The sequence below is a fragment of the Canis lupus genome, chromosome 18, assembly GCF_011100685.1.
Source record: "Canis lupus familiaris isolate Mischka breed German Shepherd chromosome 18, alternate assembly UU_Cfam_GSD_1.0, whole genome shotgun sequence".
NCBI classification, from domain to species: Eukaryota; Metazoa; Chordata; class Mammalia; order Carnivora; family Canidae; genus Canis; species Canis lupus.
Window position 1 is genome coordinate 50,713,611 of NC_049239.1, and position 19,532 is coordinate 50,733,142.

A 19,532-nucleotide genomic window follows, 5' to 3' on the forward strand; every position below is an offset into this window, starting at 1 on the left:
CTTTCTTCCTCAGTGAGCAACTCAGCAATTACATCAGTAACTCATGGGCATAATATAGTTTTTAGCCAAAAAAGGGGAATACTTTCTAAAACCTCATTTTCAGATTAAGTAAATAGGTAGTATCATCTCTGAGAACCATGGAGTTAAGTAAGAGTACTTTATTATGAAATTATGTAATTTCTCTCTTTTGAAACATTTTACCTATTATCATTATTACAATTTCAAACTTATTACTTTCTTATAGTTTCATTACTCAACAAACAAACAGAAATACACTTCTTAAAAAAAGATTTTATGTATTTGAGAGAGCATGTGTGCGAGAGGAAACATGAGAGGGGGGTGCGCGGAGGGGGGCGGCAGAGGGAGAAGGAGAAGCAGATTCGCTGCAGGGGCTTGATCCCAGAACACCAAGACCATGACCTGAGCTGAGCTGAAGACACTCAACCAACTGAGCCACCCAGATGCCCCTATAAAATTTATTTTAAAAACACTGCATCAGCTTTTTTTTTTTTTTAAGATTTTATTTATTTATTCGAGAGAGAGAGAGAGAGAGAGAGAGAGAGAAGGAGGCAGAGACACAGGCAGAGGGAGAAGCAGGCTCAATGCAGGGAACCTGACGTGGGACTTGATCCCGGGTCTCTAGGATCACGCCCTGGGCTGAAGGTGGTGCTAAACTGCTGAGCCACCCGGGCTGCCCCATCATCTTTTTAAAAAGATTTTATTTATTTATTTGAGATTGAGCGCTCAGGAGCAGGAGGGACAGAGAGAGAAGGACAAATGGCTAGCTGCTCAGCAGGGAGGGGAGCTTGATGCAGGGCTTGATCCCAGGCCCCTGGGATCATGACCTAAGTTGAAGGCAGACACTTCACTGAATGAACCACTCAGGCACCCCATTTTTTTAAAGATTTATTTATATATTTGAGCACAGGAGCCCCATTTAAAAAAACATTTATTTATTCATTAGAGAGACAGAAAGAGAGAAGCAGAGACACAGGCAGAGGGAGAAGCAGGCTCCATGCGGGGAGCCCAACATGGAACTCGATCCAGGGTCTCCAGGATCAGGCCCTGGGCTGAAAGGTGGCACCAAACCGCTGAGCCACCCGGGTTGCCCAGGAGCCCCATTTTTTTTAGGAGCCCCATTTTTTAAAAAGACTTATTTATATATCTGAGAAAGAAAGTGCATGAGCAGGGGAAGGGACATAGGGGGAGACAGAATCCGGAAGCAGACCCCCCACTGAGCATGGAGCTGGATTCCAGGACCCTGAGATCCTGACCTGAGCCAAAATGAAGAGTTGGCTCCTTAAATGACTAAGTCACCCAGGGGTCCCAGAACTGCATCTTCTTATTTCGAATAGGGTAATCCCTATAACTCCAACAATAGTACTCCTGTGTGTAAGATAATAGGTAGCTCCTAACCAAAATACAGGTTTCAAAACAGGCACTAAAATGGCTAAGTGACCATGTTCACAGTAAGTAAGTCAATGATCATTCTTTCTAAAAATTGTAAATTCTTCACTACTTGCAATTTTTTAAATTTAACTTTGAAAAATTTCAAATTCATCAAAAAGTTTTAAGAACAGTATCATGAACAGTGCCTAAAGCATTATTCGAGATTCACCAGCTATTAACACTTCCCCACATTTGCTAATCTCTATTCATATATTCATATATACTCATTATTATTCTGCTGAACTACTTGAGAGCAAATTGGGAACAGCACTGCCCTCTAAAGACTCTATACTCTAATTGCTGTTTAAGGTCAATACCATCTATCTATACCATTCATTTATTTTAAGATTTTATTTATTTATTCATGAGAGACACCGAGAGAGAGAGGCAGAGACACAGGCAGAGGGAGAAGCAGGCTCCATTCAGGGAGCCCGATGTGCGACTTGATCCCAGGTCTCCAGGATCACACCCTGATCCAAAGGCAGACGCTCAACTGCTGAGCCACCCAGGCATCCCTATACCTTAATCATCTGTAATTCAGCCCTTACCAGCTTGGGTTCTGCTAAAGAATTAAGTCCTGTTTCCTTATGACATGGGTTGACCAGCAAACAGCAGCTAGTGGATCTGATCTATTTTTGTAAGGCCTGTGAGGTAACAGTGTTTTCACATTCTTAAATGACTAAAAAACCCCAAACAAACAAACAAACAAACACCCACTAAACTAAAATTAGAGCATTTTGTGATATGGGAAACCTATATGAAATTCAATTTCCCTGTCCATAAATAAAATTGTTTCATTTGAGCCATGTTCATTTATTTAAGTATTTCATTCTACAAGGCAGTGAAGTACTTGCAGCAGATATTGTATGGCCCACAAAACCAAAAACATTCACTATCTGATTCTTTATGGAAAAAGTTTGCCAACTCTTGCCAGGGCATCCACTGCATTGTAAGGAATTAACTTTTTTCATATATATCTAGAATGGTATCGGCTATGTACCCTCCCACAGAAAACTAAGAGAGTAAGATGCACAAATCATTTTCTAAAGGACTTCACTCTCTCAAGGAACCCCAGCTGGGAAAAGCAGTATCACATTGATTTATTCAAGTACAACAGTTTGGGTGCTGGACAGTAATTGGAGTAAAGAAAGATACATGAATTCAAAGTCGTGAAACCTAAATTGATAAATCCCATTATATCTAATTATTCTAAGAGCATATAAAAAATAAAAACATGGCTCAAGAGATTCCCCAATGTTCACTTGGCCCTATAAAAATCCAAGATACCAAGAACCTCAAAGAATCAGAGTCCCCCAAACCAAGCAACATAGACCTCATTAAAGCCTTCTTCTCAGCGCCCCTGAAATGTCAACACTGCATTTTAACTCACAGAAAAATCGAAGTTTTGAGATAACTACCAATGAATCTCTTATAACATCTGTCTTAAATGGACACAATCTTTTTCACATCCAGTTGCTACACAGAATTACTTACCCGTGTCCGATCTTCAATGTTGTATATTTTTAATTGCATGGGGATATTGAAACTATGCAAAAAATTGCCTCCAAAGACTAATGTGTCTGTAGGAGTATACACAGCATGAATCCAGCCTAGAAGAAAGGGAGTGGAGGGCAGTGGCTTAAGCACATGTTATAATACGGGTCTCTCAGAAAACTAGACTCCTAGATCACACATTTTACTCTGATTCTGCCATTTAGTGGTTGGTCAAGTTATTAAATCTCTTGCAGCCTCAATATCCTCTATAAAACTAATGTTCTCTATAAAAATTAAACTTTATATGGTTGTTAGCATTAAATCAGAAAATGCACGTAAAGTGTTTGGCATACAGCAAGCTTAACAAATGTTGCTTCTATTTATGAGAGCACCTACTGTGAAGACACAGTACAAGAGAGTTTACATGTATTTCCATTTACCCCTCAAAACAAAATGTGACAGAGATTTAAGTATTTGACCAACATGGTATCAGCAGGTAAACTAATAGTCAGAATTCTAATACATGTCTGTGACTCCAAAATCTGTGCTCCCAACTACTTATTTTGTAACTAGTGACCCGATAAAAAATATCACTAATTTCTGCACTCTAGCACTTGTAGCCATCCCTTAAGAGAATGGGGAACAATCAGAATAGTGGCTAAACAACCCATTTTTCCCACCTTGCTTACCTGAAGGAATGACGAAGGTATAGCCCTGCTTGAGCTCAATGCGCTGGCAATCTGACACCCGGTCACCCAGAAAGATGTCTCCCTGTTTCCCTGACAGCAGCCAATTCTCGTACAGCTCCAGGTTGTGGGCTGTAGGGGGGATGAGCCAGAAGACCTGTGAGTTAAAAAACTTCAGTCTGTTAACAGCCATTGACATGACCCAGTCGTCTCCCTCAACAGGTACAACATTAAGGCCAACAGATAGAAGAGCAGAAAGCAATTCTCCTAGCATATAGAACCTGAACTTTTGGGAAATTCTAAAGGCCCTAATGAAGTAGATCTTTTTTGTCCTTCACTTGTGGAAATGGCATTAGAGCTTTCCTGGGGTTTGATTATGGAGTCTAGAACACACCCAGGACTGAGAGAGAAGAGGGGCATTCAGTTTGCTACCTAGGAAATCCCTTACTTGCCCCTAGTTGTCTGCCTCTATAGTCCTAAGAAATACAGTTAGGTTCAATATCTTCAAGAGATAGGCCTAGGTTGCTTTGTTCCAGGATAGCAACCAAGACCAAAAGGACAAAACTTTTTTTTTTTTTTAAAGATTTTATCTATTTATTCTTTTTTTTTTTTTTTTTTAAATCTATTTATTCATGAGAGACACACAGAGAAGGCAGAGACACAGGCAGAGGGAGAAGCAGGCTCCATGCAGGGAGCCCGATGTGGGACTCAATCCCGGAACTCTGGGATCATGCCCTGAACCAAAGGCAGATGCTCAATTGCTGAGCCACCCAGGCATCCCAAAAGGAAAAAACTTAAGAAATCACTGAAATGGATCCAAAATATACAAAATACTTTTGGATCTGGAGGAGGTATAGTTGTTCTAAATTAGGACCTCACATTTTATTTATTTTTATTTATTTATTTGTTTATTTATTTGAAGGTTTTATTTATTCATGATAGACACAGAGAGGGGCGGGGCAGAGACACAGGCAGAGGGAGAAGCAGGCTCCATGCCTGGAGCCCAACGCAGGACTCGATCCTGGAACTCCAGGATCACACCCTGGGCCAAAGGCACATGTTTGCTAAACTGCTGAGCCACCCAGGGATCCCCAGGACCTCACATTTAAAAGCATTATGTTTTCAATCCAGTTCTACTTTTTCTTTCACAAATGTATCCACTTCTAGCAAAGGGGAAAAAGGATAACAATAAGAGTATAATAGTATGAACCTCTGACATTAATCCTAGATTCTATTCTCACATAGCATTTAGAAACAATCTGACAAGCTTGTTTGAACATAATTCTTTATGAATAAGAATAATCTTTCAAAATCTATTCATATCCTTCCTTGGAAAGGAATTAAAGGCTTCCTTTGGCCACAGTTCAGATCAATGCCTTCATAATTTGTTGGTATCATTGTGAATCCATACAAAATTTGTACTGCTTTCTATTACATTATTACATTTCCATGTAAAGAAATTAACTTGTCTTCCTAAAACCACTTCCTTGCTTCATGTGCAGAATTCTGCCCTGGGAATCTAAAAATAGAGAACTGTTGAGGTTTACTAAGTATTGTGCCAATATTGGTGTAATGACAGACTAGAAGAGTATCAATTCCTACTGAAGTCTAGCCAAGAAGGTCAACTTAATCTACAATTCTCTCTAGAATAGAGGACAATTCCCTAATAGATTAATTTCCAGGGTACATTAAACATGCATGAACTGAAGCAGAATCATAAAACCAGCTTCAGATTCCAACCCCCATCATAACTATGACCGTACCTTTCCCCCTTGATGGATATGATACCAAACAGAGGTACCACCGAAGTCCACATGGAAGTCAGTATAGCAGCCTCGAACACTCATTAGACAGTACCTGACCCCAAAAAAAGCAGTATTAGTGCACTGATGAAAAAAAGAGAACCTGCTTTACCACAATGCCACATTCTCCCCCTTTGCACCCATTTTCTACCTAATCAATTCCAAGTGCAAGGAACACAATTTCAATGTACCAGAGAATACATTTTCTTTAAACTATGTAATCATGGTTATGACATTGTTATACACACTCTTCCCTTGGGAACTGTAAAGCCTACTGTTTAAAGAATTAATTCATCTTTTTGATCATTCAGGACACAGAGCAAGGCTCCGAAGGCAGGAACCAGTCTTTGCTATCACTTGGGTTTCCCAATGCACCTGAGGATATGCAGGGAAAGCCACTTACTTTTGTACTTTGGGGTACTGCATCTCCAAGATGGCATTTGTTGATTCAGTCTGACTTTCCTTCAAGTGCCTTGGCCACATGTTGTCTACCCAGTCAATGAAATCCACCTTGAAAAAGAAAGAAGAAACATTTAGGATTCAATGGAAGGATGGAGATTAAAGAGAACTTTAAAGTCAAGAAAAATAGAATTTCTCAAAATACACACTGAAAGACTATGACTTCTTTATTTAATTTACTTTTTAAAGTAGGCTCCACATCCAGCATGGAGCTCAATACAAGGCCTGAACTCATGACCCTGAGATCAAAACCTGAGCTGAGATCAAGAGCCCAATGCTTAACCGACCGAGCCACCCAGGAGCCCCTGACAAACTATAATTTAATTATAGACAATCTGCTGGTGAATCAAAGGGTCAGTAGGCAAACATAATTATTCGGTGAAAAAAAAAGACTAATGGTTCTATGAATATGATCATAAAGGTAGCACTAATCAAAATGATGCCATTAAAAACACAGTGGTATCTCTTCTGTGTCAATACTGGTATAATCAGCTGTCCTTTTCTGATTCAATAAAAGGCTTAGTCTGGAAAGTACCAATAAACTTACCAAAAGATGTAACTCTGTTAGAGCAGCTAAGATACTTAAATAAAAACTTAAAACTAAACTTAAAAGAAAAAAAAAAAGAACAAGAAAAAGGAAAGAAATCCAATGGAGATTTGTAGACTTGCACAACAATGTGCTATAGAATCTACTAGGTTAGGAATCAGAAGTTCCAGGCCTGTCATGTTCTCTCACATGCAAGTCTCTGGATCTCATTTGTAAAAGAAGGATGATTAACTCAAAATGATATTGTGAGGACTACATGTAAATAGATGTTAAAACTTCTTAATATTACTAGAATTTAGTAATCTATTTTATTTTTTTAAAGACTTTATTTATTTATTCATGAGAAAGAGACAGAGGCAGAGACACAGGCAGACAGAGAAGCAGGCTCCCCACAGGGAGCCCGATGTGGGATTTGATCCCAGGTCTCCAGGATTACACCCTGGGCCGAAGGCAGGCGCTCAACCGCTGAGCCACCCAAGCGTCCCTAGGAATCTATTTTAAATAATATGTGCTCAAAGAAAGTTACAGCAGTATGAACTTATCTGCACTTTATAATGAATTGTAGCATGTCCTGTACCTTCAAATGTGTGTACCATCCAACCACTGACCTCCAAGAAAGTCTCAGGGAGATAAAAATGTGAGCCAAACCATGTTTCCAGTACAGTACTGACATTACAAATACCTAACTTAAGGCTATAAACACATGTATTTGGTAAGTTTTAAAACAAAATCTGTATTTGATTATTTATTTCCTATATAGACCTAGATAAATACATACAAGCTGTGTATAATGTTACAAGGCAGGTGGCTAGGGAACACTCAGATGTAAACTGTATGATGAAGGGATCACCAATGACATGCAAGTCATTGTCAAGAGCAATTATGAAGCTTAACTTGCGGCTCTACTTTAAAGGATTTCTGTTCAGAAAGCCAACAGTTTTAACCAAGCATCCACTGGGCCTAGAACACTCAATGAACTCCACCTTCCTTTCTTTCCCACAAAGTCTACTTTCTGTTTTCTTCACATAGTGGTCAGCATCTCCCATCTCCTGGTATTCTCTTTTGGAAAGCCTTTAACAAAATAATGAGTATCTTACTTGTTCAAGACACTATAAGCTCTTATGTCTGGATGGGGAAAGGAAGGGTTAGGAACACATGGATTTTTTTTTTTTTCCCTTAAGATTTTTATTTGTTCATGAGAGACAGAGAGAGAGGCAGAGACCTAGGCAGAGGGAGAAGCAGGCTGTAGGACCCTGGGATCACAACCTGAGCCAAAGATAAATGCTCAACCACTGAGCCACCCAGGTACCCCTTGGCACCTCTTTTTTTTTTTTTTTTTTTAAAGATTTTATTTATTTATTCATGATAGTCACACAGAGAGAGACAGAGAGGCAGAGACACAGGCAGAGGGAGAAGCAGGCTCCATGCAGGGAGCCCGACGTGGGATTCGATCCCAGGCCTCTAGGATCGCGCCCCGGGCCAAAGGAAGCCAAACCGCTGCGCCACCCAGGGATCCCTGGCACCTCTTTTTAATTGGTATTATTAGGTATCATCTGACTACCAAGAGAATATTGTTAAGGTATTCATATTTTTCTCCTTAGGTTAATCTTTAAGCTCTGGATAGGCCTTTTGCTAAATGGCCTGATCCATGAGAGAGCAAGTCTCCAGTAGAGGTAATCACCAGTTTCTACCTGTTCTGCATCAATACTAGGGCCAAAATGGTAAGAAGTCCAATACCTAGGACCTAATCTATTCATATGCTGAACAAAAAACCACCCATGCCTTCCATGAATTAACTTTCCCATTACCAAGCAAATTTGCACATTGTTTATGTTGTTTTCCAACTATCTCTCAGGTACTGAAAGAATGACAGCAGAAAATAATCTCTCCTCACCACAGAATCCCTCTTTATGCTAATAACCTATAAAAGGCACTTAAAGGTTGCCCACTTTCCTTTCCTTGCTCCTACTTTTTACACAGACTACTCCTGCCTGGAATTCTGGTTTTCTTTCCCTTTGCCTCCTTGTTTCCTTTATGTCAAGCTTAGCTATCACTTCCTCCAAAGAGCTTCCCCTCCTTAATTCTCCAGTTATGTTAGAGGGGTCCTTCCTATTGCTCCCACAGTACTCTATTCACATTTAAGGCACTCACCATTATTGTAGTTTGCAGAAATGTCTATCCTCTGGTCTTTCTTCCCTGTGAGACTCTAAGCACTTTGAGAATGAGAAGGACTTTATTTTCCATAGGTCATCTAGCACCTAGCATAGTGTTCAGCATGTGGCAGGCACTTGAACAAATAATAAGCTAATTCCGAAGGTGTGAATGTCATAGAGAACAAAAGATTATGTAGTTTATGTGAAAGATTGTTACATGAATAAGTGTATTTGTTCAAACTCATTGAAACGTACACTTAAAATGGGTATACTTTATTGTATGTCAATTGTACCTCAATAAAGTTGGTTTTCGAAAAAGCATTATTGAGATATATTGGAAAAGAGGGATACACTTCAGGGAAAAATACTCCAGTAAATAAATAAATAATGCCTCAGCAGAATAAGCATACTGCTGCTTACATAGCAAGGTCATTAAAAGTTTTCCTGCTTTCAGGTGACCTTGGTAATAGCTCAATCTTTCCAGCCATGTTTTAGGTCCCTAAAAAAATACTGGTTCATTGTTCTCTGCCCACTAGAAAATTTTTTCTTTTCTTTAAGATTTTATTTGATAGAAAGAGAGCATGCGCACACAAGCAGGTGGAGCAGCAAGCAGAGGGAAAGGGAGAAGCAGACTCCCCCATTGAGCAGGGAGCCCAGGACTCTGGGATCATGACCTGAGCTGAAGGCAGATGCTTAACTGACTGAGCCACCTAGGTGCCCCATCTAGAAAATGTTCTATTTTCTGAGCCCTTCCATAGTTCTACTCCTCCATTTAATGGTCCATTATTTTTCTGTTATAGAATGATGCAGCATTTTTTATCATTAAAAGAACAAAATGAATAAATTAAGATGTTACAAATAAGGCTTCATGTGTGAACGACACATTTCTAAATTTTAAGAATGGAAAAGTATGAATAAGTTTTACTTTTTAAAAGATTTTATTTATAAACCTTAGAGGGACAGACAGAGCAAGAGTGCACCCATGCAAGTATGGGAAGGAGCAGAGGGACAGGGACTTGCCAACTCCCTTGCCAAGCAGAGAGCCCCATGGGGGGCCCCATCCTATAACCCAAGATCACCATCAAGCTGAAACCAAGAGTTGAAAACTTTACCAACTGAGCCACCCAGGTGCCCTGTAAGTTTTACTTTTGTAGCTATAATCATTTTATTTTTAAATTGAAATTCTAAAAATATTAACAATGTTAATCTATAAATATTATAAATAATGTTTCCGTGATTCTTACATCTCTTATCCTTTTTTTTTTTTTTTTAAAGATTTTATTTATCAATTCATGAGAGACACAGAGAGAGAGGCCGAGACACAAGCAGAGGGAGAAGCAGGCTCCTTGCAGGGAGCCTGATGCGGGACTTGATCCCAGGATCATGCCCTGAGCCGAGGGCAGATGCTCAAACCGCTGAGCCACCCAGGCATCCCTTATTCTTTCTTTTAAACCACTGAACTGTACATTAAAAAGAAAAAACAACAGTAAAAACACAATTTTTAAAGTAAGCTCTATGCTCAATGTGGGCCTTGAACTCAAGACCCTGAGATCAAGAGTTGCATGCTCTATCTACTGAGCCAGTCAGGTGCCCTTTATTATTTATTTATTAAGTGAATCGTATTTGACTAATGACAAGACTAAATTCTTTTTTTAAAAAAAGACTGACTGATTTATTTGAGAGAGAGAGTGTTGAGGGGAGAGGGAGAGAGAATCTTTTAAGTAGACTCTGTGCATGAGCCCCTTGGCTGGATCTCATGACCCTGATATCCCAACCTGAGCCAAAACCAAGAGGTGGATGCTTCACCAACTGTATCACCGAGGTGCCCCTGACAAGACTAAATTCTAACCACCTATCTTCCTGTGTTTCTGACAAGACTAAATTCTAACCACCTATCTTCCTGTATTTCCACATGACCAAACAAATGATAATATAAAAAGAATTTTTATCATTCTAGGGAGTTAAAGCTTTCTTAATGAGAAATTCTGTATTTTTTTTCATTTAATTAATTATTTTTGAGAGAATGAGAGCGCAAGCAGGGAGGGGCAGAGGGAGAGACAGAATCTTAAGCAGGCTCTGCTCAGTGTGGGACCCAACACTTGGGCTTGATCTTATGACCCTGAGATCATGACCCAAGATGAAATCAAGACTCAGATACTTAACCAATAGAGCCACCCAGGTGCCCCATATTTTTTATTTATTTTATTATTTTTTAAAAATATGGGACCAGGTGTAGAGCCCAATGCAGACTCAACACAGGGCTTGAACTCATAACCCCGAGGTCAAGACCTGAGCTGAGATCAAGAGTAGGAGGACACTTAAGTGACTGAGCCATTCAAGCACCCTGAGAAATTCTGTATTTAATTGTAGCATCTTCAGTAATAAGTAGTGACAAAAAATTATACTGTCTCTTCAGATAATAGTGAAATACTGAGAACATTTTCTTGCTGGTCTGTACATAACAATTCTTAGTGATGATAACAATGCAACTTACCAGTAAGCTAAATGTAGGTGTATATATAAAATAACAAAATAAAAGCAATCATATTTTAACTTTGAAAGTAAAAAGGTATAATTAGGATAATTTAAATGAAGATAGAATAAAACACTGAGATCTTGACTTTTTTTTTTTAAGATTTATTTATTTATTCATGAGAGACACAGGCTGAGAGGAGAGAGGCAGAGACATACAGGCAGAGGGAAAAGCAGGCTCCTTGCAGGGAGCCCAATGCAGGACTCGATCTCGGATCCCAGGACCACGGCCCAAGCCAAAGGAAGGCGCCCAACTGCTGAGCCACCCAGGCGTCCCTGAGATCTTGACTTTAAAGGAAATGATTAGAATATTACAAGTTCTGCTGTTGTAGTTGAAATATGTAACTCAAGTGAGTTCTGAGACAGGAATTAAATGACTAGGCATATTTCAAAAGCAAAATAAGTGTTTCAACAGTCTGTAGACAGCCACTACTTTGCAAAGAGATGAGCTAAATCAGTATCTTCAGGAGAGCTAAGGATCAAAAACAACTTTTTCTTAGGATGGCTTGTCAGTTTATTGATACTAGTCATCCAGTGGAATCTGCTCAAGAAACCATCTCATAAAATTGATCACTTGTCTCTAAACTAGTTTTCCCTCAAGCTTTTCAGCAAGTGTAAACCCACAAGATAAAATTAGTCAAACTTCATACTGACAGTTCTTTTAAGAGTGAATTCAAGACACTTTTCCATTACATGCAAAGACCAATGTTCTTAAATTAAGTTACTGGTAAGCATAAATAAATTGCCCATCTCTATATAAAATTAAGTGATTTTAGAAAATGGTGAACTTTCTAAAAATGAGTTATTATCAAACTATTTCATCAATTTCATCTTGGTATGTATAAAAAGTTATAAATTCTCCCCATTATATATAAACAACCCTTTGGATGACAATGATAATGTGGAAAAAATAATTAGATAATTAGACTAACCGTGGAGGGCCTCTGCACCATGTTCTCCAGCCTGGTGTGGCTGAACTCGAGGCTGATGACATTATAGAGTTTTTCTCGCTCCTCCTCTGGGGTTTCATAATAGCGTGTCCACTGAGCCATGGTCATTTCAATGCCTTTTTGTGTATTCACATCCATGACATCCACCATGCGACGACTCCCTGCCATGAAAGACGTATCAATCATCTCTACTGAGCCACTACTATCCTTAAATATATTAAGAATATAAAATACAAGTGGAAGGAAACAAACTATCCTCTATTTAAGATATTCAAGTAAAAAACAAAGACAGAGTTGTCACTTAAGAGGATAATCAACAGAAAATCAAACCACAGAGAATTGGAAAGACAACAGGTAATATTAAAAGCAATTTCCTATGGCATATTTCATTATGGTCAGGCAAAGAATCTTCTATTCAATATCTCACTCAATTCCAACAACACTAAATGTTAAGTACTAATCTCCATTTCATAGATGAGAAAACAGGTGTTATGTAACTTGCAGGACAAAATCCTGGAACTCTAGACCAACTCTAGAATCAATGCTCTTCTCTACTGAGCAACACTGTTTTTTGTTTTTTGTTTTTAATTTTTATTTATTTATGATAGTCACACAGAGAGAAAGAGAGAGAGAGAGAGGCAGAGACACAGGCAGAGGGAGAAGCAGGCTCCATGCACCGGGAGCCCGACGTGGGATTTGATCCCGGGTCTCCAGGATCGCGCCCTGGGCCAAAGGCAGGCGCTAAACCGCTGCGCCACCCAGGGATCCCTAAGCAACACTGTTTTGAAGCAGTTTTCAGGACCTAGATCTATCCCTCATAATTTGAATAAAGGGTCCACTATACAGTGATACATTTTTTTTAAAGATTTTATTTATTTATTTATTTGACAGAGTAAGAGAGAAAGCACAAGCAGGGGGAATGGTGGGCAAAGGGAAAGGGAGAAGCAGACTCCCTGCTGAGCAGGGAGCCCTATGTGGGGCTCAATCCTAGGACCCTGGGGATCATGACCTGAGTTGAAGGCAGACGCTTAACTGACTAAGCCACCCAGGTACCCCAATTCTTTTGTTTAAAAGGGTTATTTCCCAAACCTGTTAAGCATTTCTTTTCTTTCTCTTTCTTTTTTTTTTAATTCATGAGAGATATATATAGAGAGAGGCAGAGACACAGGCAGAGGGAGAAGCAGGATCCCCGCAAGGAGGCTGATGTGGGACTTGATCCCAGATCCTGTGATCACGCCCGGAGCCCAAGGCAGACGCTCAACCACTGAGCCACCCAGGTGTCCCATGCATTTTTAATATAAATCCGCTTTTTCATTAATACAACAAATATTTACTTAATGATAAAGATACTATGATGGGCACAAAGATCTATATCAGATTTTCAACCAGCTGCAACAACTACAACACAAGGCAAAATGCATAAAATAGCATGGGGGAATAACAATAGCTTTAAAGCCAAAGATACCCTAAATTTAAATATTAGCTCTAATAATAGTTGGGAAAGTTATTTAACTTTTCTGAACCTTATTATCTTCTATAATTTGGGAATAATATCACCTTGTAGGCTGCTATGTGGATATAGTCAATGAAGTAAAATGTTCAGGATGAAGTAGGTGTCAATTAAATAGTAGTAATAAATGGAAAGTATCTTAAAAAATATATATATATATTAGACTGGCTGGAGAAGATTTTTTAGAAAAAAGGAGGAAGAAGAGACATTTAAGTTGGGACTTGAAGAATAAACAGAATCTCAACAAGAAATACTCAACAGAAAATTACAAGCATAGGTAGGATAGCTAAAAAGTTAGGATATAGTGATCAAGAAACGGGGAGAAAGAATAAAAACCTGCTGGTGAAATACTAAGAATACTATTCAATTTGTAAGAAACTAACAATAACACCTACTATATAACTGGTCTTCATGGTTATAACCAGTGGTATATATAACCTGGTCCCGGGATACCTGGGTGGCTCAGTGGTTGAGCACCTGCCTTCGACTCAGGGCCTGATCCTGGAGCGTGGGATTGAGTCCCACATTGGGCTCCCTGCATGGAGCCTGCTTCCCTCTGCCTGTGTCTCTGCCCCTCTCATGAATAAATAAAATCTTTAAAAAGGAAAAAAAAAAGACCTGGTCCCTGCCTCTAAGAAGTTTAAAGTCTAGTCACAGATAAGAGATAATAGTCAGGAGGACAAGAATATGGCCACAATAAAGTAGACATGGCAGAATACAATAAATATAGCTGATAATACAAAATAATAAACCACACCCACCCTTCATATTTTGGGAAAAAATGTGAATGCTAAATCAAAATTGCCTTGAAATACCATTTTATATCCACTGTGATGGCCGTAAGTCAAAAAAAAAAAAAAAAAAAAAAAAAGAAGGGGAAATTAGTAAGTGATGGCAAGGAAAACTGGAACCCTCAAGACTTTGCTGGTAACAATGTAAAGCGGTGCAGCTACTATGGAAAATAGGGTGGTGGTTCCTCAGTAAGTTAAACAGCAAATGACCATATGATCCAGCAATTTCCACTCCTAGATATGCATCTAAAGAGTCAAAATCAGATGTTCAAAAAAGAACTTGTACATGAATGTTCATAGCAGCTCTAGTCACAATGGTTAAAGGATGGAAACAGGAGTGTCTGGGTGGCTCAGTTGGTTAGGGTCTGCCTTTGGCTCAGGTCATGATCTCAAGGCCTTGGGATAGAGCCATGTATTTGTGTGTGTGTGGGGGGGTGTCTCTGATCAGCGGGGAGCCTGCTTCTCTCTCTCTCCCTTTGCTCTCTCAAAATCTTTATATATATAAATATAAATATAAATATAAATGAATAAACAAATATATATATATAAAGGATGGAAAGCCAAATGTCCACTAATAAGTGAATGGATTAACAAAATGTAGTATACTCACGATGGAGTATTATTCAACACTAAAAAGGAATGAAGTGCTGTTACATGCTAACATGATACATATATAACAGACACAAAAAGCTACATATTTTATGATTCTATTTATATGAAATGTCCACAACAGGAAATCCATAGAAAGTACAACAGTGGTTGCTAGGACTGTGAGTAGCAGGTAATGGGGAGTGACTACTTAATAGATATGGAATTTCCATTTCAGGTGATGAAAAAGTTCTAGAACTAGATACTGCTGATGACTGCACATTGTGAACATACTTAATGGCACTGAGTTGTATACTTTAAAATTATTATAATGGTAAATTTTATGCTATTTGTATTTTACCACAATTTAAAAAAGTGAATGCTTTTCTTCAAGAATGCAGATCAAAGCAAAAGCAATTCCATTCTGCCAATGGTACCAGAGCATCTAATACTCTGTATGTACCAGAGCATTTAGATAAAATAATGAATTGTAATAACAGCTAACATTTACTAAGCATGTACTATGCGTCAGACACTATTCTGAGCACTTCATATTTAAGTAACTTGTCCAAGGTTATACAGCTAGTACTTAGTAGAGCTGAAATCTGAAACCAGACAGTTTTGCTTGATTCCATACTCTCAACCAATATATCCCATCACCTAAAGTGTACATGATAGATTGGTTTTATTCTTTATGGGACATGAACTGACACTGGAAATGTAGCATTTTACGTTAGGTAGAAGTGTGGATTAGCCAAAGTACATATAGTGATAATGGATTATTGCAATCACCAATATTTTGTTCACTACATTTTGACAATCATTAGTTATCCAAGAAAAAAAATCTGGACTTCAAACAACTTGGATGGGTATAAAGTCAGGCATCAGCTGAAATTTATAGTAAGTCTATTAGGTTAGATACAATCACTGCTCTGTTTAAAAGATTTACTTTAGACAGTCAGAGTGCGCACACACGCATGCGAGAGTAAGTAGGTAGAGGGGCAAAGGAGGAGAATTCTTTGAGTAGACACGCCACTAAGGATGGAGCCTGATGCGGGGCTTGATCTCATCATGGCCCACAAGATCATGAGCTGAGCCAAATCCAAGAGACAGATACTTAACCAACTGAGCCACCCAGGTGCCCCCACTGCTGCATTTTAAATCATGGCAAAGATATCTATGATCACTCAAAGGTCTATTTGTTAAAAATAAGGTTATGAAGGGCTTCCAAAGATCATTATTAGCAGTGAACATCTTACTGAGGAAATAGGGAAGTAGGGAAAAATTTAAAAGGAGACTAGTGAGTGAATAAGTGACTAAGTCCTTCTATTTGTGTAACTCAGAAATGTGGATACTCTAAGTCTATGATGGGATCCAGAAGACTTTATTTTTAACAAGTACCACAGATAATTCTGAGGCAAAGCATTTGTGGATCACAAACCATAAGAATGCCTGACCAATAGAGAAAAGCTATGGTAGCCCATTAACTTATTACTACCCTGGAACTCTGTTAGGAAAAGAAGTCCAGTGATGGACCTGTAAGTACTCAAGACTTTCTGAGGTCCCCTGAATGAGCCCTGCTTTGTGAAAAGTGGGAAAGCATTTTAATTACTCAACAGATTTACTGAATACTGAATACTCCAGAGATCGTGTAGATAGTAGGAAATACACAGTGACAGGTAGATAGCTGCAATCTAACAAAGAATTAGTGTGGAAGTAAAAAATACAGGGAATTAGAGAACTTTTCTCTACCTGAGCTATATGTAGGACTTTCACCTCTTGGATAAACAAGTTATCCAGATCCCTAAAAAGGGCCCTCAAGTGGCTAAGAGACAGTACTGCAAATACTTAATTTCCAAAGCCGAAGGTTGCACTGGAACTTCAACATAGAGGACAAAACTTAATAGAAGTTGTAATGTTGGAAGGAAAACATCAGAAAAAACCTCCTTTTGTTTCATGACTTGCTGGAAACATTTCTAAGAGGTTTAGATCCACCTTATTGTTTTAATGTGTATAGGAGAGTGACCATATCTGAATTCCTAAGGATCCTGATGGGTCTCAGGACTACACGGAACACCAAATGGTCTGTAGAAAATTGATCTGAATCTTTACTGACACCAGAAAGCTTTCTTCTTTAATTAAATTCATCTAATTTGCTTTCCTTTCCTAAATTTTGAATAAAATATAAATCATAAAATATAAAGACTCAAAATAACCGGTCACTGATAGAGATTTTAATATATCTATTTCTTGGCTTACACAGATTTAAAGTAATCTCTCCACCCAACATGAGGCTCGAACCTACAACCCCAAGATCAAGAGTTGCATGCTTCAGCTTACAAAGTTTTAAATGTTAGCCAAATTACCAAATGTAGCATTGGTGAAAATTTCCTGGAAATTTCTCTACTGCTTGTCAGGAAAGAATCACAGATAAGAAGTTTTATTCTTGATTCAGAGATATAAAATGTTCTGGAATAGGCTCTTCGTGGAAAGAAGGAGGGATGCACAGTGATAAAACAGTAGGTGTGAAAGAAATAGAGTTCTACGCCTAATGAGTACTCAATGAAGCTACTGTGTAACTCCCTTTGAGAAAATTCTCAGTTGCTAATAGTTTTTATTAAGGAACTACTTCATGTAGTATACTTCAATCAAATATGTACTTCCATAGTCCTAAGCCTTAAATCTTAGTCAGAAATTTAGAACTCAGTTTCAAGTCTTAAATCTTTGACTCAATGACACAAAGGCCACAAGTTTAATACTTACCCACACACATTTTGACATCATTCACAGTGAAGTCTGGATCTGGCATCCTATGAAACAAACATCAGTAAGTATAAATGGGAAGCACACCTTCTCTAGTCAGTGTGAGTTTTTTCTTAGAGTACTAAAAACTCTTTTTTTTTTAAAGGTTATATTTATTTATTCATAGAGACAGAGAGAGAGAGAGGGGCAGAGACACAGGCAGAGGAAGAAGCAGGCATCATACAGAGAGCATGACGTGGGACTCGATCCAGGGTCTCCAGGATCACGCCCTGGGCTGCAGGCGGTGCTAAACCGCTGCGCCACTGGGGCTGCCCAGTACTAAAAACTCTTAAGTTGAGACATATAAAGACTATATTTAGGTTTAACAATATATTTTAAATATATATAAAACTATATTTTAAATATAAATATAAAAAATAATATCAACAAAATGCTAACAAGTGGTTATCTCAGGGTAATAGATTTTTTAAATTTTTTAAGATTTTTATTTATTTATTCATGACACAGATTTTAAGAGATTTAAATTTATTTTTTAGCTCACCAGTATTTTCTCATTTAACTAACAACCACGAATTGTTTTTGTAACCATATAAGAAAAATACATCCTTTTAAAATCTAAATGGGGGGATTATTTTCAACTATGGCTTTGCATTATCAATACTGCATTGTCTATAGCTCTGCTGTAACATAGTCATTCACAATCACATCCAATTAGGCTGAGAATACTTACTTTATTCCAAGTCCATCAGAATTCTTGAAAATCAGAGGGTCTCTTAAGCCACCTCGCTGGATATATTCTACATTAAAATCTGTCACCATAGGAAAACAGTTGTTAGAAAGGCAAGAGGTATCACTGGAAAAAGATACAAGGACCATAAAAAAGATCCTAAGTAAGATGGTGGAAATAGTGTCTGTTGTTTCTGTGTGTATACAGTTTTGCTCTGTCAGACAATACACGCTTGTTATTAAGAAGCATGTCTCAGAATACAGGAAAAGCACACTGAGAGGCAGGGTTCAAAGAGTTTGCTAAGTCTGTATTTCCACAGTAAATTCAGAGTTTAACCAACAGGAAGTCGTACTATTAATGAGTCATCTTATAAATCCTAGGCTGAAATTATCATCACCATGTCTCTTAATAGCCAAAAAATGTAATTCTGTCCACTACAATACATACTGGGACATCCTTGTCAGTTTGCCAAGGAGCAAAGCTACATGGTACACATGGAATCCCACTTCTGGTTTTGTTTGGGGGAAGAGGGTACATGCATAAAATAATTTTTACTGTATTATTCTTAATTACATCTAAAACAAAGGATAGGAGAAGAAGGAAAAGGTTTTCAGGGAAAAACCCCTGGCCCTGCTTGTTTCTTCTCATATAGCAGAGAATGACTCACAGGGTGGGAGGATTAGGGAAGGGTGGGATGTGTGTATGGCATTGTATTGTGTAATAAGAGAAAATGGCATCACAGAATTAACAGGCATTATTTTAGTTGTACAGATGCTGAGCCTAGTTCCCAGAATCTACAACCTCTGACCTTTCCCCTCCATAAAAGTAACAAAATTTGCTACTGATACTGACCTTTTCCCTCCATAAAAGTAACAAAATTTGCATTATATTTGTTGGTGTGGAGCTTCTCTTCCAAGTCAAAAGTTCTTTTCCCTTCAATTTCATCATCTGAAATGCCATCATCTTCATAGCGTCGTCGCATGGTACCACGCTGGGGAGAGAGGGACATAAGGATCAATCTTGTACTTTTTCATGCCTCTCTAAAAGCTCATAAAGCACACTTCAACTTCACATACTTCCA

At 38.4% G+C, this 19,532-nt stretch overlaps 1 protein-coding gene across 9 annotated transcripts in view; it reads right to left on the reverse strand.

The window, feature by feature from the left end:
* Positions 1 to 19,532, reverse strand: part of KDM2A (lysine demethylase 2A) — a 151,712-nt gene that overhangs the window by 30,920 nt on the left and 101,260 nt on the right. For all 9 annotated transcript variants that reach the window (XM_038563773.1, XM_038563781.1, XM_038563776.1 and 6 more), the window contains 8 exons: positions 19,304 to 19,442; positions 18,455 to 18,533; positions 17,725 to 17,771; positions 12,055 to 12,233; positions 5,835 to 5,941; positions 5,393 to 5,486; positions 3,633 to 3,786; positions 2,944 to 3,059 (listed from right to left, as the gene is read on the reverse strand). In XM_038563773.1, the coding sequence (XP_038419701.1) occupies positions 2,944 to 3,059; positions 3,633 to 3,786; positions 5,393 to 5,486; positions 5,835 to 5,941; positions 12,055 to 12,233; positions 17,725 to 17,771; positions 18,455 to 18,533; positions 19,304 to 19,442 (915 nt within the window). The remainder of the gene's footprint in view (positions 1 to 2,943; positions 3,060 to 3,632; positions 3,787 to 5,392; positions 5,487 to 5,834; positions 5,942 to 12,054; positions 12,234 to 17,724; positions 17,772 to 18,454; positions 18,534 to 19,303; positions 19,443 to 19,532) is intronic.